This window comes from Gossypium hirsutum, chromosome A03 (assembly GCF_007990345.1).
Source record: "Gossypium hirsutum isolate 1008001.06 chromosome A03, Gossypium_hirsutum_v2.1, whole genome shotgun sequence".
Taxonomy (NCBI): Eukaryota; Viridiplantae; Streptophyta; class Magnoliopsida; order Malvales; family Malvaceae; genus Gossypium; species Gossypium hirsutum.
In genome coordinates, this window is record NC_053426.1 from 112,597,029 (window position 1) to 112,620,260 (window position 23,232).

Here is a 23,232-nt window from a genome sequence, read left to right on the forward strand (position 1 = left end):
GTCCCTCTATTTTGTTAAGATTTGTGATTTAGTTCTATTTTTATTTAGTATAATTAGCTCTCTTTGTATATATATTTTTATTATAGGAGGGGTGGGATTTGTCTTGGTTTTGAATTTCGGATTAATTCAATTAACAACTTGACAAAGAAGTAAATTTTTTATAATGTTATTAATTGGTTCAAACTATCAAACTCGAGTCTTATTCATCCGACCTAAGGTTCAAAAGTTCAAGCTCAAGTTTAAACCATAAACACCTCTAGCTCAAACTGGTAACTTCAACAAAGCGAGGACTCTTTTTTTTTTCTAACACAATTAAGGTTGTGTGAAAATTTAATCAAACATATTCAATCAATAATAAATGTACATGTCAAACAAATGATCAGAGTTGGTTTAAAAAATTATGTCATTATTTAACACCGATAACTAAATGGTATTATTAATTTTGATCTACTAATAGTATTATAGAAGTAAAAGGGTCAAAATATATCAAATTAAAATAGAGAGATTTAATATCCAATTTTAGTATAATAGAGGGACTAAAACCAAATAAAATTAATTCCTCTCCTATTGGATGTATTAATTTAGTGCCTATATTGTATGTAGGTGAATGGGACAAGAAAGTGGTATCATGGTATGCATGTGAAACGGATTTCTTGAATTTTTTTTTTTTCACATTGACTCTAATTTCTTTTAGTTCATATTAATTTATAAATTTTTTCGATTTAATCCTTAAACTTAAATTCTATTAAGATAAGATGACATGTATATAATTTCTTTATACATTAGGGTATTTTTTATTTTATATAAATTTTTAAAATTTTTAAATAGTGAAATTCAGAGAAAAAGGATGTATAGCCCTCGATTTTCGATCTAAGCTTTAGGCTTTTGTCTGCCATGAGCCAACTTCATATGTTCTGCACTTTGTTCAGTGGAAAAAGGATCAAAAGTGGCAAATTTATGTTAAAGGGGGGTTGGTTGAAATAATAAAAAGGAATATGCCTAAAAATAATGGAATGCGACCTTATTAAAGTTACAATAAAGTCAAGAAGTGGGAAAATTTGTTCCACCCCCACTAACTTTTTTTCTTTTACCATTTTAGTTAGGATTTTGATTATTTATTACTAAAATGCTTATATTTTCTTAAGTTTATTTAAAAAAATTGCAATGCATTTTAATTCATAAAATCGGATTAAATTGGATGGTTTAACTGCAAATTGGTGGTCTAATCAATTTAACAATAATTATAAAATCGAAAAAGAGTTGAACTAATTAAAGAATAGATTAAATCGAATTTAAAATTTTTTTGTTATCATTTATGAGATTAGATAATAATAAAAGAGTAAATAATGAAGGCGTTGAAACTTGTGTTTCAAAGTGCTCTTTAATGCTTAAGTCAAATACGAGATAGTAGTGGGAGAATGTCTTTGCGAAACGACAATAAAGATTTATCTCCCGCCTTAAATTGAATTATAAATTTTTGAGAGAGCAAAATGTAATTTTGTATGTATTAATTTATAATATTATTATTTTTAAGGGACCAAATATAATTTATTTTATATTGGAGGGGGTAAAATATAATTTTGAGAGAACTAAAACCCCTCACTCTTATTATATTCCGCCGCTATATGTTGAAAACAACTCTTCTTATTAAAAACAACCCTATTGTTTAAGAAGCAATAGCTACCATTCATGCATCGGGTAATCCATCCGATCTAATCGACCTGATTCATTTTGAGTTGAGCTTAAATTCATATTTTTCAACCTCGAATCAATCGAATCTATTTTACTATTTAGAAATAATAAAAAATATAAAACTAATTTTATATTTTAAAATAGGCCATTTGTTTAGACCGGCCAAGCTCAAGGCTAAACTTAAATTTTTTTAAAAGCCAAGCCTCGACATAGCGAGACCATAAATAGAAAACATTTGTCAATCAAAACTGTTTGTGTTCAAAACAACAATTGCCAAGAATAATACCGTCACATAACAATCCTCGTTTGATTACAAGTGTAATAACGCGAGAAAAAAAATTATTTATTACATATGTATTGCAGTAATTAAACATAAAATAAAGAATAGTTAGTATAAATTTAAACTTAAAATTAGAAATATGAGTAAAAAATACGACTTCTTCAAAATAAGTGAATTTTTTTTCATATACTAAAATATTATCTTTGATGAATAATGTTCTAAAGTTTCTTAAAGCTTGATGCTAGGGAGGACCTTGTATTATAGGGACTGGATCAAAATTAGCTCTTCTATTATTAAATGGATCAAATTAGTCTCTCTACTAGTAAAACGAATACAATAGTTACAAATTGTAATAAAATTAACATTTATTATACACAAATTATCTTGAAAATTCTTTTTTTTTTCAATTGCAATTCAATTTAAAAAACTTTAAAAATATTAACTTTGTTAAACAGTAAACGAAAATTTTAAATAATAATTTTTAATTTCATTCCAATATGACTTATTTGATTTTTTTAAAAATAATACAAAGATTAAATTGATTCATTTAATAATAGAAGGACTAATTTGATCAAATGTTTATAGTAAAGGGACTTCTTAAATACATTCACCTATGCTTAAATAACACATTGCATTTAATGTAAATGCATAAGATTTTACATTTAACTTCAAACTGAGCTGAGGAATACAAATGCCAACAACAAATGAGATGCCTGAAAACATTTTCCCTGAAAAAATTACTTAATCCAATGGTCCTCGAACCGCCAACGGCGGTATAAAATGACGAACCGCAATGGTGGTTATATGCCGTCGAGGGTTTCTTCGGTTCCCGACGGTGAACACCTTGGTTCTAATTACCAACAACACATCCAAAACAAGATCCTATAACTGAGGCTATTGCTGTTAAGGTAAAAAGCTCGGCAATCCTACATTCCAACGGTATTTATTGGCCATTGGACTCCGTCGTCGTCGACGGTTTCTTTGATTTCCGGCGGGTGAATATCTTGGTATAGATGTACTTGGATCTTATTGTTAATAAAACATCCAAACCGAATCCGAGAATTGAGGCTAAAGCCATTATGCTGAACACAAGCCTGTAACAATGACTTCCTACACAAGTATTCCCACCACCTGGTGTTGGGGTGGCCTGGGCATCGTATAGGTAGCCTGCGAGCAAGCCGGAAAAGAGGAAAGAACCGATGGGAAGGTTGAGGATTAAGACATTGTAGAGTAAACCATAATATTTGAGACCGAATAGTTCCGAGGCGACGGGGACTGAAACCGCTAGACGGACTCCGTAACAGGCGCCGACAATGATCGAGCCGATGTAAAGGCAACCGGGCATTGCTAATGCCATAACAAGGAACCCGACCGCCATGAGGATCTGAGATGCTGCATTCCAAAGAGGCCTAGGTGTTCCAGCTTTCCTGCAAGTGGTTCAGTAAGTTCAATGTTACAAATTAAATATGTAAGAAATGACAGCATATCGATTATAGCTCGACCAAGCAAGAACCCGGTTCGGCCAGTTTGAGTTCAAATTTGATCAGAGATGATTTTATCGTAAAAAAGTAAACAACCTAAACTTGTTTAACTTGAATTAACTTGATCCCAAATTGGTCCAAATTAGAAACTGACCGAACCCAAAACAAAACAAAAGCAAGACTATTTGAACTTAGAATAATCGAATCGGAACTCAAAATGACTCAAACAAAAAGCTAAAATGACTAGAGCTTGAAATTTTTGGAACCTGTAATAACTCAACCCAAAAAATCGAAGCCTAAAACTAGAACTTATAATAATTTAAACTCGAAATTGACACAAACCTGAATTGACTTGAACTAAAATTGATCTATAATTGATTTAACCCAAAGCTTGAATTGATTGATAGCCCAAATTGGTCCAAATTAGAAACTGACCCAACCTAAACCAATACTAAAGCAAAACTATCTTAACCCGGAACAATTCCAACAAGAAATCAGAATATGATTAGATCCTGAAATTCCTAGAACATGTAATGATCCTATCCAAAAAAAACAAGCTTAAAACTCAAATCTATAACAACTCGAACTCCAAATTGACACAAACTTAGATTAATTTGAATCAAAATTGATATAATTCGAAATAATCTGTACATTTCAAAATCCAAAATCATAATCTAAATTGATCCAACTCAAAAACAACTGTACTTGCTCATAATTATAAAAGAAAGCCTGTCTAATTCAATCTATCAACAAAGCCTGCAAACAGTGCATCAACCTCTAGGACCCAACAAAGTAATATTTTTAGAACCGAATAAGTAGTCAAATCCATTAGGTCACTAATTTTTTTATCCGGTTCAATTAAAGAAGCATTAAAAATTTTAAAAAAATATTAAAAAATATTAAAAAATAATTCAACCTTTGGTTCAATTAATTTTTTAACCTAATCTCAGTTCAATCGATTCAATACCTTAATTGATTTCATGTTGAATCAGTCCGATTAAAAAAAGCATGGAGAAATGACGAAAGGATTACAAATATCAATAAAGTAGCTGTGGTCCTGTGGATTACAATGGACATAGGCATCCTTATCCATCAAGTGAAGGCTCAATCCTATATAAGCTTATATCTATATGGCCAACAGTAAAAAGAAGTCAAATGGCTTTAAAATGCCTGCAAAGAGCCATGCAGTGTGTTACCCATCACTATCATCTATGCAGTAGGGATGAGATAAAGTGATAATAGAACAAAAACCACATAAAACTTTCTTCATGGTACAATAAATAGAGCCAACTATAATCAACCCATCGATTGATATTTTTGTGCTAAAACTGTCGGCATCTAAACATTATTGTTCTTGGACTTTTAAATGAGGTATTGTTCTTAGATGCCCATGTTCAATTATTTCTGGATTTTATCTCTCGTACTTTAAAGAGAGCTTTAAAGAATTTACGAATTTAAATACCGTCTAACCATCAAAGAAATGTTTAGACTCTCCCTAGAATATAAGAGACAAAACTTGAAGATAACTAAGCATAGACACCTTAAAAAACAATTTTCCATTAAGAATATGAAACCGACTCAGACAGCACGACCTCCCTTCAACAATTAAGCTCATCATTGTTAGCGTTAGCACTCTATGTTAGCTGAACCGACTACAATTCGTACATGTGCATTTAAGCAAAATAGCAAAACAACAAAGCTTTGATGTTATGGCACGCCGGCATGGCGCTGCAACTTGGCGTGTCCCACCGTATTAATTGACTAAACAACAATATTTCTTTGCTTCAAAAGCTAGAGATTGTTGATTAAAGGCTATGTAACGTACAAAAAGAGCATTTCGTGTAGAATTTATGTTGCATAAAAATAACAGTTAAATAATATAATTACTTTTTTAAACTACTGATTTTATATGAATAATATTTTTTATTACTAAAATCGTTAATTTAATTATTGAATGAAATATAAAATTTTATGTGACGTAATTTAAAATGAAGAATCTAAATAAAAAAATTAAAGTTTTTAATTATTCCAGATTGCGTATCTTTTAATAGTTAAATTAACAATTTTAATAATAGAAGGACCTGGTTGATATAACATTGATAATTTAGGACATAAATAGAAGCTTTAAAATTTGTGGACCAATTCAGAATAGAGTCAAACTCATATCACCAACTTCAATTTTTTTAATTTTACAACTATTTTTTACATTTTAATTAAAATTTTCTAGGATTTTCAAATATCTTTAATAAGATATTTTTATTTTTATAAAATTTTATAATTTATTTTATTAAATCTTAAAAAAAAGTTAATATAATAAAAAATACGTAATACTTCAAGACAAATAATATTTTAGGTGTCCAATAATCATATAGGACTCGATCAATTTTGGAATCAAGTTTAGATCAAATTCCAAATTAAAAAGGTAAAACATTATTTTTTCGAATAGAATTTTTTCTTAAATTACATCGAAATCTCTAATAGAGTTGCGTAAAAAAAAATCCGAAAATTGAAAACTGCAATTATTTAAATCAAATTGAATTTTATTCTTTATTTAATTTATAATTAAATTTAATATTTTATAATGTAAAAAATATAAATATTGCACATTTAAAATAGTGAAAATAATTTTGATATCAAAAAATCTTTTTCAAAAATATATAAATGTTATTAATTTATTATTTAATTGAAAAAATTACAATTTTAATAAATAATGTTTAAAATTCCTAAAATATACCGAATTAAACTTACTCTAATAGAATGTTTTTAAAATCGAATTAATAGTTAAATTCATTGTATTATTAATTTATCAATTTGACCGGTCCAACTAAAATTATTAAAATTTTATGAAAATTTTAAAATTCTAATTTAACTGATACGATATCATTCTCTAAATCGAAATTTAACTGACTTTAAATTGGATTTAATAAAAAATGAAACTTACTTGAGAAAATATTCCGAAACCGAACCCGAGGTGATCCGACCGAAGAAACCCCAGATACTGATGAGCGACACAAAAATCGAAACGTCGGCGTGGCCAAGGGCCAGACCGATCTGTGCCATGTTATTCATCACTGCCAAACCGGTACCCACCCCACACAAAAACGACACAAACAAAAGCCAAAAGTCCCATGTCCCCATCGCCTCAAAAATTGTGTGGTCCTCTCCTAGCACCGGCCTACTCTTTTCCACCACCACCGCTTCCTCCACCGCAACCGGCGTTTCATCGTTAATAACCTCATTTCTCTCCGCCGCCGCATTAGCTTCTTGTTCCAGCAGCGGTTCCCGTCGCTCCACGTCGGGTGCGAACCTGGCCAAGCGCCAGCTCTTGCAAAAAGAATAAACCGGCACCGCCAACGGACTAGCGAGTAAAACGAGAAGTGTAATAACGAAAACGAGTGAAAAGACTTGATTGGTCGAACCGATAAAGTCATAGGCTAATAGATAAAAGGCAACCACGACGGCGACGATGTTGAATATAGCGAAATAGCGAGCTTCTTCTTTTTCCGCAGCGACGGAGACGGACTGAGGGGTTTCACGGAGGAAAAAGACGGCGGTGAGGCAAACGGCAAAAGGGATAACGGATAACATGATTAGGAACTTGGCGGGGTTATCTGAGAATAAAGCGGAGCAAATGTCTGTAAAAATGGCGGTGCTAAGACCCACGTAACCTTTTAATATACCGGAAACCGGTCCACGGTTACGACGGAAGTTACGGATGCATGTCACTAACACCGCTGTGTTCATCCATGTCGTGCTGTTACCTCCCATGCAAAGAAATATACACATCTGCAAGGACCAACAAAGTTCTTCAGTGTTCGATGAAATGCTTAAAAGAACAAATACTTTCTAACTTTTCATATATATACCTGCCAGTAAGGCAATGGTTGAATTTTCTGACTGACGACTAACCATTGAACACCATAACCGATCAACCCTTCAATAGCACCGATAAGGAGAATAACTGGGGTGGGTAAACGGTCAGAGGCAAGACCGGCGAGGAGACCAAAAGCTTTACCGATATCTTTAGCTACCGATAAATTGTTAAGCTCGAGCTGGGTAAGGTTCATAAGGGTCTTGATGGCATCGGAATAGTTGGAAAATGTATAGTTATTGCCTGAAATAGCTTGAACCCATACAGCAGAAACGAAGCCTAGCCATTTCCAGGCATTGAGACTGTAAGTTTCATGATACCCCATCAACTTTTTAGCTTGAAGAAGATGATCTTGAGAATTTTTGAGGAATTTATGATAAACTTTTAGTTGTTTAGGCTATAGAATTTATAATTAATTTATTGGGTTATTGGATTTGGAATTGAGAACGTAGGTTGGGTTTTTTTAATAGAACTTTGGGTAAACTTCAAAATAGTCCCTTTTGTTTGCCTCGAGTTATATTTTAGTCATTTATGTTTGAAATGTTACGTTTTAGTCACTTACGTTATCGAGTTGTAATATTTTAGTCACTAAGCCATTAATTATCGTTAACAGTGTAACAGTAACCTGACGTGGCACGTTAAATTATCATTTTAAACAAAAATTTTAAGTTAAATTACTTTTAATCCCAAATTTGGTAATTATATCTATTCTGGTATATATGTTATTTTAGTATCTAAACTTTACAATTAAGTTCATTTTAGCCCTTAAACTTAGATTTAGTCAAAGTAACTTTTTGCGATTATATGATACAATCACCTAAAAATTTTAAAAAGTAAATATATTTTCAAAATTTTCAAGTGATGATGTCACCTAACTATTAGTAAATTTCATTCTTAGTTATTCAACTATAAAAAGTTACAAAATGGTTACCTAACTATCAGTAAATTTTTATTTTGGCCACCTAAATATGAAAAGTTATAAAACGGTTACCCAACTAATCAATTTTGTCTTTATTGGTCACCCAAATTACGCAATGCGTAAATATTAAGGGTTAGATTTTTTAAAATCAGGACTAAATTGATACAATATATAAATGTTGAGAGTTAAAATTGTTATTATGTTAATTTTAAAAGTTATCATCGTTAGCCAAACAGTGACCAAAATAGACAAAATTAAATAATAAAATGATCATTTCATAATTTTTCATAATTCAGTAAAAAAAATTTTTTTTTACTAATAATTAAATAACTATAGGTATAATTTACTCAACTTAACTTTATATCATATGATTCAACTCATTTAAGATAACAGCACCTTAATTACGTTATTGCTAAATTACTTCATGTTGACGTATCTTAGAACATCTATGATATAAAGAAAAACAATGCTTATCCTAAAAAAGAAAATAAAATCTATGATGAAGAAAATAAATTATTGCTCATTCCTTTTGCCCAAGGTATCTTTAATTAATATTTAAAATGGTACATATATAATGACTTTTTAAAATAATGTTTGAAAAATTTTATCGTGCATCAAATAATAATATATTAAGTGTCGGTCGAGTTTTAACTCGATTGATATGTGTATTGTTGTCAATATAGGAGGACGAGGGTTCAATTGCGTTGAAGCGCATTATCTTCCTATTTATGGGTTGGGGAGGGGCAATAGGTAATTCTAGATATTATGTCAAAAAGAGCAGATATGATCAAAACCTATAATAAGATTATTAATATATATATTAAGTAATTGGTTAAATTCAATTGTTAGCACAAGTTATGAATTTAGTCTATATACTTTAACTTGGTATTTTTATATACTTTTTTCAAAATTTTCGGTCATGACCCAAATAGTAACCATTAAGTTCGGTACTTTAAATTCTATTGTTTTCTAAATTTTACACGATAAACATGTTACTACACGTGTAATATAGTATCAGTTTACTATTTTCACATAATATTTAAAAAAACTCACAATATTTTAGTTAATGGATTTTAGTTACCGTTTAAACTGAGATTAAAATTTCAAATTTTAAAAAGAATAAGGATTAAAAATATTTAAATTGAAGAATATAAACAAAATCCACGACTTGCACATAATACAAAACTAATAATAATACTTGACCTGATAAATTTAATTAATACCATTTGAGTCAAAATTAAAATTTTATTTTATTGAACAATCTTTTTATAAGTTCTGATCATATGTGTTCTTCCAACCATTAAATAGGAGGATAATGTGTTTTAATGTACTCAAACCTGTGTCCTCCTACACTGGCAACAATACCCATTTCAATTTAGCTAAAATTCAATTGACCAAAAAAAATATTAAATAAATTTAATAAAAAAATTAATAACAAAATTTGAAAATATGACAGATTTTGAAAAAAAACAAAGTTCAAGGGCTTAAAAGTTGAATGCCCAAAAAAGGAAAGCTGAGTGATGGGCCATCATCATATTAATCAAAAAGATACAAAGCTTTGGAAGCCCTTTCGTGTATGGTTTTGGACCACACACTATTCAAAATATCTTATCAAGTCCTTACTATGCACAGAAATTTCAGTCCATTGATTTTGGAGATAAATTTGTCAGAAGTGAGTAAAATGTTGCATTGTTATAAACAAGTGGATTATATATTATTTATATGCAACCTTAACATGTTGTACACTTATATTACTGCTGCCTATCTAAATCTTCCATTATAATTTGAGGAAGACAAGTGAATTATATATGATTTGCACGTAATCTTTATATGCTACACATTTGTCTTATGAGATCTTAAGGGAATATAAGTCTCCCAAAGGGGAGACAAGTGGACTATATACAATCTACACGTGACTTTTAAATCTCACGTATTTGTCCTATGAGATTTGATGGTTATAAGTCTTTCATCATAGTTTGAGGGAGACAAATGAACTATACACGACTTACGCGTGGCTTTTACATGCTCCACACTTGTCCCACAAGACTTGATGGCTAAATATGCCTCCCATAATAACTTGAGGGAGAAAAATGAACTATACACGATCTACACATGACAATTAAATGCTACACACTTGTACCATGAGATTTGAGGGCATATAAGCCTCCCATTATAATTGAGGGCAGACAAATGGACTATACACGATCTACACGTGACTTTTAAATCCCAGGCACTTGTCTTATGAGATTTGATGGCTAAAAGCCTCCCATCATGGTTTGACGGAGACAAATGAACTATACACGACTTGCATGTGGCTTTTACATGCTCCACACTTGTCTCATAAGACTTGATGCTATATAAAGCCTCCCATCATAACTTGAGAGAGACAAGTGAACTATACACAATCTACACGTGACCTTTACATGTTGTATACATGTCCTACGAGATTTGAAGGGCATATAAGACTTTTATTATAATCAGAGGGAGACAAGTGGACAATACATGATCTACACGTGATTTTTACATGTCACACACTTGTCCTACGAGATTTGATGGCTATATCTCCCATCATAATCTCTCCCATCATAATTTGAGGTAGACAAGTGAACTATGCATGATCTATACGTGGCCTTTACGTGCTCTACACTTATCCCTCAAAATCTAATAGCTAAAATTAAAATTTTTAATTTTGAAAATGCTTTAATTGAATTTTTAAAATACTAATATCATATTAATTTGATCCTTTTATTAAGTTAACCATAAGCTTGAATGATAAAGCTTTTTTTGGTAGAAAATATATTGTATAAATTAATAAATTAATTGATGAAAAATAATTAATTACTACTATTCTTTTACAAGTATAGTTGTAAATTTTAAAATATTTAGGTGTGGATGTGAAAAAATATAAAAAATCTGATCAAACCTCAATCTTAGAACTACCAATAACTCCTCCTAACTCATAAATAAAAGGATAATGCGTTTCCGTACACTCAAACTCACATCTTCCTACATTAACAATAATGCCTATACCAATTAAACTAAAACTTAATCGATCATTTGATACCATTTTTAACCTTAACATAAATCTATTAAACCAAGAGTTGGTTGATTAATTAAAACTAAACTTGGATTGAAACGTGACAAAAGATAAGGTCCAAGCAATCATAATTTTCATGATAAAAGACATGTTTTGTCAAAGTGGGTCACTAGTGACTTACAAGCACATGTCCTTATTTATTTACTTTTCTATAACCACATGTCCTTATCCACCCTTAGTATAAAAACCTCACTCTAAACTTTTGATTAAAATTACAATTTTAGTTATCCAACTTTTAAAAACTACGTTTCAAACATTCCGTTAAACTTTAGAATTTTATGATAATTTAAAATTTTCATATATTTATATTTTTCTAAAAAATATTTTTTTATAATTTTTAAAAAATAAATTATTAATTTCAAGAGTTTCTTTTTAGAAAATTTCTAAAAGTATTAAAATGAAATTTGAGCTATACTTCATGAGCTAAATTAATTATTAACCATTAGTATTAATGTGTCGAGTAACGAAAATTAATGGACGAATGACTAAAATATAACAACTCGATAATATCAATGATATTTTTGTAATTTTTAAAAGTTGAGTGACTAAAACATAACTTTAATCAAAATTAGGAAATAATGATTACATAATTGGGGTTTAAACATTAATCGTTGAAGTGCGAATGATGGATCTTAATCGCCTGTCTTATGTTGTTGGCATGATGTTAACTTTAAGGCACAATGAAACAACAGTATAGAATAACCCGCATAGTTGTTTCAACCCTCGTGAATATTCACAAGGGGGAGAAGATGAAATTATATTTTTCAAATGGTTGAGTTATCGATTTAAGCTTGAAGGTTTTTAAATATTTGAAGAGAATTTGGATAAAAATATTAAGCTCGATAAAAAAATAGGCTTGTTTAAAACATATCCAACTCATTTTCAATTTATATATATTATATGTGAATATGAAAAAATATATTTTTAAGAAAGGCTAATAAATAATGTGAGCTTAGATTAATCATTAAAATGAATGAACTAAAATAAAATCTAAAATTTATATTTCAAATCGAAACGAATTTAAACACTTCTATATCACCTCGTTATTAATTATTATACATCAACTTGACCCAATCCCAATCCGAATACATAAAATACGTAGCATAAACCATTAATTAGTAGATGAGAGGTAGATAACAATCAAATACGTGGAAATTGAAAGCTCTTTAAAGAGAGGGACAAATATGGGTCTGAAATTTGATATTTTTCTTTCCAAATTTGGTTTATATGGACTTTCAAGATTTGAATTTATGTTTATATAAATTTATCAATATTTATTTATAAGTCCTTGGTTATTGTTTATATTACTAGCAATGAAATGTTGGTAAAAATATCATAGAGGCCCTTGTATTTGGAGTTAGATTGTATTTACCCCTTCTATTAAAAAATGGGCAAATGAGTTCTTGTTAGTTAGATTAAAGAGCAAACATGTCATCTTGTTAAAAATTCCATCAATTTTTATTGTTAAAAGTTGACCCCTATATGTTAGCACGAGGTACAAATGGATAAAATTTTTAACAAAAAGTATTAGTCTGCTCTTTGATCTAATGTGTAAAGAGAGTAAAATACAATTTGACTTTAAATATAATGGCTTCCATGACACTTTTACTTAAATTATCTTATTATTATTCTTCGATAATACATAAAACTAACATCCATCAAATATTAACCCAATTTTCTATTTTTAGAACTAATGAGTTGTCTATCATAATTTTCCCTTTTTTTTTCCCAACGAGATCCAAGATAGCTTTTGAGTGAAGAAGAAAAAGATCTATCACAATGAAAAGAAAATAAAGAAAAAATGGGTCCCAAAATCACAATCAAAGTTGCTTATCAAAATTTTTCTTTGTTTCTCACTTATAATTCTTATTATAGCTTGCAATACTATGTTTAAAATTACTCATATATCTTCTCAACTCATAAATAAACAGATAATGCACTCTAATATACTTAAACTTACGCTCTCTTATATTAATAATAATGTTCATATCAATTGAATTAAGACATAATCGATTATAATTTATAATATCTTAATAAACCAGAAAAGTAATATTTTATAACCATTGATATATAAGTGTATGGTACGGTCTTTTGTGCAAATTATGTATCGACAAACTTGTCTTTGTTGTTGCATAAATAATATATATATGGTTGATATTTGTATGGTTGAAAAATTGAATTTGAATTAAAGGAAAAACAATAATTGAAATGGTTTTTCAATTCATTCGTACACTTTTCAAATTCATATTATATATAGTCTAGCTATGATCATGTACTTAAATATAATGAATTAATCCCATTTTTGTTTGATTCTTCGTTTAATTGGTTAATTGGTGGGATATGTATTTGTATTTGTACTTATAATTTGTATATGTTTTATATTTATAATTGTATTAATGAAACTTTTAAAAGAATAAGAAGGATGTTTTGCAATTTAGACACGTGATACTTTGAATTTTAATTTAAACATATTCGTGAGATTCATCTAATGAGTATGTAGGGCTGTAACACTCCAAATGATTAGTGGTAGAAAATGGATCGAGTTCATAGATTGAATGTTTCCGTAAAACGCATGTAAATTCTGAGAATTACGAAACTTTTGCTCTAAAACACATCTTAAATTTATTTCGCAAAAAGTGAAAATATAAAACCGATGAAGAGACTTTAGGGGCGAGTGTTGCACCTTAAATTTCATGCTTAGTATTTGGTTGCTTGGTCATGCATGCCCATTAATTGCCTATCAAAATTATAGAAAATGCAAAGGGATATATATACGTAATTGTAGCCACTAGCAATTAGTGATGTTTGGTCGATTATTTGTCAAGAATAAGAGGCTACGACAATGGGGATATGCAACTAGTGCTTTTAGAGATTATGGGGTTCAAAGACTTGAATGGTGTATTTGTTATTTTCCTTCACAATCATGGAAGATATCATTCATTATAAGAGAGTAGTTATGGTTTAGCCTCTTACCAATTGGTAAGAATGTGTCACTTAGTTGGCAAGTGAAATATATATATATATATATATATATGTTTGGGATGTTCATAATAATACAAAGACGCCATACTGTATCAGAGACTAGATACAACTTAGCAATTAGGGTTGATAAAGATGTGTCACTTAGTCTGCCTGTGAAATATATATGTGAGTAGCTGGCAATTTTTGGCACCATATGGATGTTGTGATGTGGCTCACTAGAAGCATGAACAATTGGGTCAGTGGCTAAAGCTTGAAACCAACAGTTACGGTTTCAATTCAAAAACGTGAATAAAAGAATAAATGATGAAGATAACATATCCACAAACAGTTGTAGGCACAAAAGATTCTTCAAAATATATGGACTGAACCACCTGTTACAGCATTTCTAGAATTAACATTGCCCATTATTTCATTTTCCACAAAAAGAAAAAGAAAAAAAACCACCATCTAGAATATATGAACAATGCTCTTGTTGAGAGTCGAACTCAAGACCTCCCGCTTACTAAACGGGTGCTCTAACCAACTGAGCTACAAGAGCTGACCGTAAAAAGAAATTTTGAGTATTTATTTAATTATTCTGGTATTATTGTAAGAAGATACAATTTGTAAAATACCCATCCCCTCCTAAATTGAAAAATATTACATGTTTAGTTGTGTTTGAAGCCGTGATGTTATTACAACAATAATAATATCAATTCAGTTAACATTCAATCCATTTGTAACCATTTTTAAAGAAAACGGAATGAATTGAAACTACAATTTTAAAATATATATTGAAGAGATTGCAATCGACAATTTATTCGAAGGTTTCTCAAATATTACACAGAAATTTAAGGTTTTGTATTGTGAAATTTGAAGATGCATGGTATTTTGGATTTCAATTTTGTATAATATTTATTGTTTTGTATGTTTATGAGATTCATCTTATGAGTGTGTGGTGCTATAACATTTCGAATGACTCGTGAAAATTGGATCGAATTCATAAGTTGAATATTTATGTAAAATATGTGTAAGTTTTAACAATGTTCAGAGCTTGTACTTCATTACTCCAAGAATGAAGATAGAAAGTATAGGTACTTTGGGATGAAAGATGTACCCTGATCTTTATACCTAGAATTTGATTGCTTAGAACATACCCATTGGTTGCCTGTAGGCCAGCCCTAGGGTCGTCTAGAGGTGTGACCGCCTAGGGCTCAATGTTGAAATGGGTCAAAAATATTGTTTTCTAATTGGTAAGGGGTTCAAATTTTTTTATCAACTTTTAATGGGCCCAAATTTATTTTTTTAGCTTTTAAGGGCCTCAAAATTTTTTACCAACTTTTAAGGGACTTAAAAATTATTTTCTCTAACTTTTAAGTAACCTAAAACTCTATTTTATTGTTTTGTCCAAGGCCCCAAAAATATCAAGAACAAACCTAGTTGCTATGAAGCCATGTTGGTAAGCTAGTGTCGTCAATTTGTTGGCCCTGTAATCTCAATTATTCAAACTCTTTCCTAACAAGGTTGTTAATTGTGAATTAAGTGGTTTTCAATTTTTCTATAGTAAATTGGATTATTGAGTTAGTTTTTAACTTAGGGTTTTGAGTTCAATTTCTTTTGATTATGAAAATTTTGTTTTAGGAATTAAATGGGTAAATAGTTATAAAATTATAGATGAGTGATTTGTAATTATTGTTTACATTATAAGGTTGCGGAAAAGTAATTAAAGTGAAAGTGATTCACATTATAAATGGTGTGGAGAGTCATTCAAAATGATAATTTTAGAGTCTCGTGAGTTTAAAAAATTTTCTGAGGGAGATTTGATAGGTCATTTGGAGCCTTCAATGACTACAGAACTTTAGAAATATGTATCCAATTAGATTAATATCTTACTGTATATAGGATGACTATAGAAGTATGTGTGTTTCATTAATATATAATGGAATGACTTAACGGTAACGTGTGAAAATGAATATAGCATATATAAAGTTTAGTCATAGCGAATTGGTCAACAATAAAAAGTAGTAATATTTGGTCGGTTACTTGCATGATGACTATCAAGAACAAGAGGCTACAACAGTGAAAATATGTAATTATTGTTCTTGGAAATTGTGGGGTTCATGTAATATGTCGATCTTTTACTAGTATAACTCCAACTCATAGTCATCAACTTGTCTTTCGAGAGCTCTCTATTAAGTAAGGTTGAAAGACTGAATATTGAAGAATGTAGTTGCTATGTTCCCCACAAAGACAAAATCATACAACACATAGTAGCAAACATTGCACTATTAACTAAGCCAGCTAGGTGACATATGTTTGTCATCTGCACAGGGGGTTAATCTTTATAGTCTTCAATAATAATTAATGGAGGGTGTTTTCATTGTATCGCATTTTTTAATTATTGATTATTGGAAGATATTTAAATTAATCGTTTTTTTAAATTTTATTGTAAATTCTAGTTATATTTTTTTTGATTTAATATTTAAAATTATTTATAATTCCTCATCAATTCATAAATAGGAGTATAATGCGTTTTAGCACATTCAAACCCATATACTCTTGTATTGGAAATAATACTCATACCAATCGAATTAAGATTCAATCGACTAAATTAATTGATTTTAACTTCTAATGCATTTGATATACCTCAATAATATAATATAATATAATATATGAAGGTAATGACAAATTTTGGCACCATAAGCTTGAAACTAAAAGCTGCCTTTGAATTAAAAAAAGGTGAAGAAAAGAATTATTGAAGATGACAAATCCACAAACAGTTGGTAGGCATAAAAGGTTCTTCAAAATATAGGGACTAAACCACCTGCTATTTAACATCATAGAGTCAGATTTGAACATTTTCTAGAATTAATATTTTCTCTTATAAATATATATTTTTAAAGATAAATTTATTAATTCATTAAATGAATGAAATCATACAATTCAGAGAAAAAAATATCAAATATTCATCGTAGATGATGAAAGACAAGCTCTATCAACATAATAAAGGCTTTACCCTTAGTATCAATAGAATATTATAACATGTTGACAATTGACTTTGTCACAACTCAAGCACGACGTATCTGGAGTGATTGCAAGTACTTAATACGATAAGGAAATCAGTCCCGGATGGTCCAAAGCGGCGAGCAAAAATCGACAAAACAATTGAGTATTCACCAAACTAGAGAGAACGACAATAAAATTATCCTAAAAACCACTTGTAAAACTAAGATTACCTGCATAAAAAAAGATTAAAAGACGTGCTACAAGAGCAAACGAAAACTTAAAACTGAAGACTTATTAAACAATAGAAAAACAACCAAAAAAATATAAAACTTAAGACAAAAGGGGCCAAATCAACACGTGAAATCATTTATTATTCTAAAATACTTTTAAAACAAAAACCGATTAAAAAGTTAACGAAGAGTCACCCACTTTCCAAGAAAAACTACTGGTGGTTGGTGGAGTTTTAGCGAACGACAAGCACCGTCATCTATCCATCACAACTTGTGAAGACAACAAAGATACCCCCTTGGAGAAAAAAAGAGAAAAGTTTTTTTGTTTTTATATAAATATCAAATTTATACATGAATTTTTGTCTAATGTATAATTTGATACATTTGATTTGATGTAATTATACACGTGAAATTCGAATTATGAATTATATATATACACAAAACTTTAATTTTGATTAAATTATACACATTTTAAAAAATAAATACATATATTTATTTTTAAATTGGATTAATATAACTATTTGTAAATACAATATATCAACGCAAAATACTACTAATTCGAGTCAACTTCATCTTAAATGGCACTAGCACTAACAGGCCTTGCCTGACATAACTCTTTATATCTTTGGGTCATAGGAAATGTTGGGCTAACCACTAGAGATTTTGGGTTGTAGCATCTTGTCTCATATTTTGCTCATTTTGGACCGTCTAACATATATATAAGTTGAGCACATTTTATTGGAGGGGGCGAATCTAAAAAATTGCTTTTAAGGGATTAAACATGAATCCTAAATTTTAAAAAGTTAAAATATAAATTTATCATTATATTAATTTATAATTTTTAAGATTTTGAAAGAGTTACAAGGTAATTTTATCAATTTGGGGAGAACAGGAAGATCACATCTGCTCTTGACTATGCCCTTGTTCTAATGTAACAATCCCTAAATCTGGATGACATAGAATATATGTCAATAAGATGATTTAAGATGTATATCTTATTGAAATATTTAATGAAAACTCAAATTGAATTTTTTTTGAAGGTTAATATCACCATAGTCTTTTGATTTTTAAACAACTAACCTTTTGAGTGGAAAATTGTCCGTGATTATAACCTATTTGCAAAAAATGCATTTAATCCCTTCTTCTAGCAATGTTAGTTTATCTAGACTACTAATAACGAGACTTATGAAAAAATCTGATTGATATGATAGACACAATACAATTGCAATCTAACTAGATCAGTCGGTCATACCGATTGAATTTGAAATTGGTTGACAGGGGCGAAGCCAAGAAAACTTTTTAGAAAAGCTAAAATTGAATTATAAATTTTTATGATAACTAAAATGCAAATTTTCCACCGTAAGCTTATAGTTTTACAATTTCCAAAAGATTTAAATAATTTATTTTATCTTTTTAGAGGGGTAAAAATAGAATTTTATTTTGTATTAACTTGTAACATTACAAAAGTTACAGAAGCTAAAATACAAAATTTTAATTTTAAGAGACTAGGTACCTTGCTCTAAGCAAATTACTTGAAAATTGGTAAAAATATTGAAAACTAAGATAAAAAATCAGCAATTAGTTATTGTTGGACCGACAATTAAACTGATTGAACCGTTTAGGAATCGATGAATTGTTTAACCGATTTGATCACGGCTGTAGTTTTTAAAAAATATTGGAGGGGCATATTGGTAAAAGTGAGTTGAAGCGCTTGCTATTTGAAATGAAATCTCTCTGCAAATCAACAAGCACATGGTAAACTAACATCTTGAATTCTACTAGTTTTCTTCTCTTCCAAGCCTAGCCATGGTTCTCGAGGTAAGCAAAGCAATGCTAAAATGCCTTTATTTAATCATCAATTTCTTTATTTTATTTTATTTTTTCATCTATTACTTTCTAAAATTAGGGTTTATTTTTTAAATTTTTTTTAATCGAATCGGTTTTGTTTTCAAATCAATCAGGCGACTATGATATGCATCGATAACTCAGAATGGATGCGAAACGGCGATTATTCACCCTCTCGATTTCAAGCACAAGCTGACGCCGTTAGTCTTATTTGTGGAGCTAAAACCCAGGTCGATTACGGATTTAACTTTAAAGCTTATTATTAGGTTAATCATTATTTATTTTTTGAATCTAATTGAGCTAGATAGGGAAATTGATTTCGTTTAATTGAATTAATGGCAGTCTAATCCGGAGAATACGGTTGGGATTTTGACTATGGCGGGCAAAGGTGTACGTGTATTGACTACTCCTACTAGTGATCTCGGCAAAATCTTGGCTTGCATGCACGGTAATCTGTTTTTGTTTATGATCCTGGAGAACTGTAGAACTGTAAATGAACTGCGCTTGAATGAATGTAATGCATGTGCCTATGCTAATATTTGATTGATTATTTTTAAGCTTGTTCTTGCTAGGTTTGTTAAGAATTTTAGAATTATATTCACATTCTTTCATTAAAAATGATGTGTGTTTGCAATTGTATTTACACAATCTTGTTTGCGAATATATAATTCATGTTCATAAACAGTTAAAATTTCAATGATATTAATTATGTCATAATTAAACTGCAAATGGATCTAAACTAGTCTTAAATGATTTATTAAACGAGTTTCAAACAAACATAAATGAGCTTGTTTGTGAGGTTCGTTTAACAAATGAGCTTCAAAATCTTGTTCATGTTTATTTATTTAGCTTGACAAATGAACAGAAATTTAATTGTTTATGAACTGTCCATCAAATTATTTGCTCGTTTACAGCTCTAAGGACTTGTTCTTGCTGATTGAGTTTGCATTAACTTTTAGTGTAGTTTGTCATTTTATGCAAAAGCAGCTTGATTAATGATTAGTCCCTTAGTGTTTTTTTTAAGTATTTCCGGATTCAAGGTCATAAATTTTCAGCTTTCTTACTTTCCTCATCCACATCACCTTCTTCCACTTCTTCTTAATGTAATTTTCTGTGTTTTAACACAGGTCTTGAAATGGGGGGTGAGATGAACCTAGCAGCTGGAATTGAGATTGCTCAGCTGGCCCTTAAGCATCGCCAAAACAAACTTCAACATCAAAGGATTATAGTTTTTGCTGGAAGGTATATTTGGTTGATTTTCAATTTCCTTGTTTACTTCAATTTGAATATATCTATTATCCCCTTATGTTTATGGTTTCAGTCCCATTAAGTATGAAAAGAAGGTCCTGGAGATGATAGGAAAGAAACTGAAAAAGAACAGTGTAGCTCTTGATATTGTTGACTTTGGTGAGGATGAAGATGGAAAGCCAGACAAGTTGGAGGCTTTTCTTGCATCTGTTAATAATAATGACAGTAGTCATATAGTTCATGTTCCTCCTGGTCAAAATGCACTTTCTGATGTGCTCATCAGGTTTTATGTTGCTCCCCCTTATTCTTTGTTTTCTCTTCAAGTATTTGGATTCTTGAGGGGAAAATAATACATTCTAGTCATATAGTTATATTGCTGCTTAATAGTAATTCTGTATTTCTATGGCAGCACACCTGTGTTCACTGGGGATGGGGAAGGAGGAGGTGGCTTTGCTGCTCATGCAGCATCAGTAGGTGTCACTAATTTTGATTTCGGAGTGGATCCAAATATAGATCCAGAGCTGGCTCTTGCCCTAAGGGTTTCCATGGAAGAGGAGAGAGCAAGGCAAGAAGCTGCTGCCAAGAAGGCTGCCGAGGAATCTTCTAATCCAGAAAAAGAAGAGGAAGTGCAACCACAGTCCGATTCGCAGCATGCAACTGAACAAGTTACTGATCCCATGGTTGTATTAGTTGCTTTGAAGTCAAAATATTTTACTATTCCACCAATTAATATCCGTTAGCATTGCATAATGCAACTTAAGTTTCAAATTGGTTTTGGCTAACTGATGTTGTGGCAGGATGAGGATGATGCTTTGCTAAAGCATGCCCTTGCATTGTCGATGAATATCCCAGGATCTGATTCTTCTGCGGGTGATGCTGAGATGTCTGAGGCTACCAATGATCAGGAATTGGCCATGGGTATGTCTTTGTTATTTGTTTGTTGTCTTAACATATAAAGGTGTATACTTGTCAAACTACTTATGGTCTGAAGAATTACAAAATGCTTCTATAGATTCTGTTTCACATTTACGATGTGCACAATTGCAGCCATATTGGTTTCCGGCTGGTCTACAATTTTATTATCTTGCTAAATCCCGCCAATTAATTATCACCAAGGAACTAAACCATACTAGGTTCAATGCATAAGCTTTTCATAATCTTTTAGATTTCACGCAAGGATAATAGTTATGTATGCCTTATATTAACTTGCATCGGATCTTTTTCTTGTTTAAGACGCTCGACTCCAAAAGCCCTACTTGTAGAGATACAAATGTATCCAAATGCATCCATCGATACGATCTACTTTTGAACTAAAATACAAAATGGTCTTGTTTCTTGCACGCAGCACTTCAGATGTCGATGCAGGACAGTTCAAAAGATCAATCATCAGAATCAGATGTGAGCAAGGTGTTGGGAGATCAGTCTTTTATGTCATCCATCCTTTCATCAGTAAGTCTAGTCGAATTAACCTTTTTGAAGCTCACAATTGGTTTCTTTTTTCTGTTGCCTGAATTCTGACGTGGTAATGGCTTTTACAGCTTCCAGGAGTTGACCCCAATGATCCAAATGTAAAAGATTTGTTAGCATCTTTGCCGGGTCAATCTGAGGTTTGTTTCAATAAAACCTATTCTACTACATACACATCAAATGTTTCCCTATTAATAAACTAATATGTTGTAATTTTTTATGCTTGCAAACAGTCGCAAGAAAAGAAGAATGAAGATGAGCAACCAAAAGATGACAAGTGAAGACCTGCTGAAGAAGGGCCAGAGACTTTAAATTGTGGTATCAATCCTAATCTACCTTCCTATTGCTATAATGGTTGACGTGTTTATCAATTTTTAACTCGGTAAAGAGTTATGTTACTCCACACACACAGCCACACACAAAACAGGCACTTGAAATAGACTAGTTTGTTAAAACCTTTGCAGTGGACTCGGTTGAACGTTTTCCTTTTTCTTTCTGGTCTAGCACTCGAAAGATCGAGTGTAGGATTAATATGTTGACATTCATGTCTCTATTTTTCATTTCATTAAAAGTGGGGAAAAGAAACGGATGTGTTGGTGACTTTTATTATATGACAGACTAATTTCAATGAGTTTCTTTTTTCTATCAATTTTGACCTTAACTCGTACGATTAATCTGAATTTAAACTTGGTTCAATATGATCAACCCGAGTTCGAAATGATTTGAAATCCAAAATGGTCTACCTCAAAATATTTGATAAATAATTTTTTGATTTAGCTTAATGAGGCATTCTTAGTTTCGGTAAAGGTCGATGCCTTGGGATCTTGAATATCTAGGATGAGTCTTATCATGCGCAAATGTCATCTTTGAATTATTCATAAGACTATTTTGGTTTTAAGTTTCAGTGTGGGTTTTGTCCAAATTTATATTATAGTACAAGTCTAGATGTATTTTGATTTTCGGTCTATTTGTATTTTGTATTGAATTAATTCTAGTTCTAATTTGATTATACATATATTATTTTGTGATTTGTAAATGTAAACTCCATTCAAAAGAAATGAATCATTGATTTAAAATTTCAAAAATTAATGGTAAGAAATAGCTATAATTCATTCTACAATTTAAAGATTCTCAC

General features: G+C 30.5%; 2 protein-coding genes and 1 non-coding gene across 3 annotated transcripts; 1 reads left to right on the plus strand and 2 right to left on the minus strand.

The window, feature by feature from the left end:
* Positions 1 to 2,606: 2,606 nt before the first annotated feature.
* Positions 2,607 to 7,749, minus strand: LOC107927997 (protein NUCLEAR FUSION DEFECTIVE 4). The gene is made up of 3 exons (XM_016859146.2): positions 7,320 to 7,749; positions 6,395 to 7,239; positions 2,607 to 3,399 (listed from the first exon to the last, which is right to left on the minus strand). The coding sequence occupies exons 1-3, from the start codon at positions 7,647 to 7,649 to the stop codon at positions 2,916 to 2,918; spliced, it is 1,659 nt and encodes a 552-aa protein (XP_016714635.1). The 5' UTR covers positions 7,650 to 7,749; the 3' UTR covers positions 2,607 to 2,915.
* Positions 7,750 to 14,786: 7,037 nt separating this feature from the next.
* TRNAT-AGU (transfer RNA threonine (anticodon AGU)) lies at positions 14,787 to 14,860 on the minus strand. The gene has a single exon. It is a non-coding gene; the product is annotated as a tRNA-Thr (tRNA).
* A 4,289-nt stretch (positions 14,861 to 19,149) lies between these two features.
* LOC107928005 (26S proteasome non-ATPase regulatory subunit 4 homolog) lies at positions 19,150 to 22,706 on the plus strand. The gene is made up of 10 exons (XM_016859159.2): positions 19,150 to 19,355; positions 19,499 to 19,612; positions 19,725 to 19,830; positions 20,510 to 20,624; positions 20,704 to 20,913; positions 21,040 to 21,310; positions 21,428 to 21,548; positions 21,976 to 22,079; positions 22,169 to 22,237; positions 22,331 to 22,706. The coding sequence occupies exons 1-10, from the start codon at positions 19,344 to 19,346 to the stop codon at positions 22,376 to 22,378; spliced, it is 1,170 nt and encodes a 389-aa protein (XP_016714648.2). The 5' UTR covers positions 19,150 to 19,343; the 3' UTR covers positions 22,379 to 22,706.
* The last annotated feature ends 526 nt before the right edge of the window (positions 22,707 to 23,232 follow it).

Excerpts from the sequence above, each read along its gene's own strand:
- LOC107927997 (XM_016859146.2), bottom strand. The coding sequence starts at position 7,649 with ATGGGGTATCATGAAACTTACAGTCTCAATGCCTGGAAATGGCTAGGC. Across the intron at positions 7,240-7,319 it reads AACCATTGCCTTACTGGCAG|ATGTGTATATTTCTTTGCAT; the intron begins GTATATATATGA and ends TGGTCCTTGCAG. Across the intron at positions 3,400-6,394 it reads GTTTCGGAATATTTTCTCAA|GAAAGCTGGAACACCTAGGC; the intron begins GTAAGTTTCATT and ends AACCACTTGCAG.
- LOC107928005 (XM_016859159.2), top strand. Across the intron at positions 19,831-20,509 it reads AATCTTGGCTTGCATGCACG|GTCTTGAAATGGGGGGTGAG; the intron begins GTAATCTGTTTT and ends GTTTTAACACAG. Across the intron at positions 22,080-22,168 it reads TGTCATCCATCCTTTCATCA|CTTCCAGGAGTTGACCCCAA; the intron begins GTAAGTCTAGTC and ends TGGCTTTTACAG.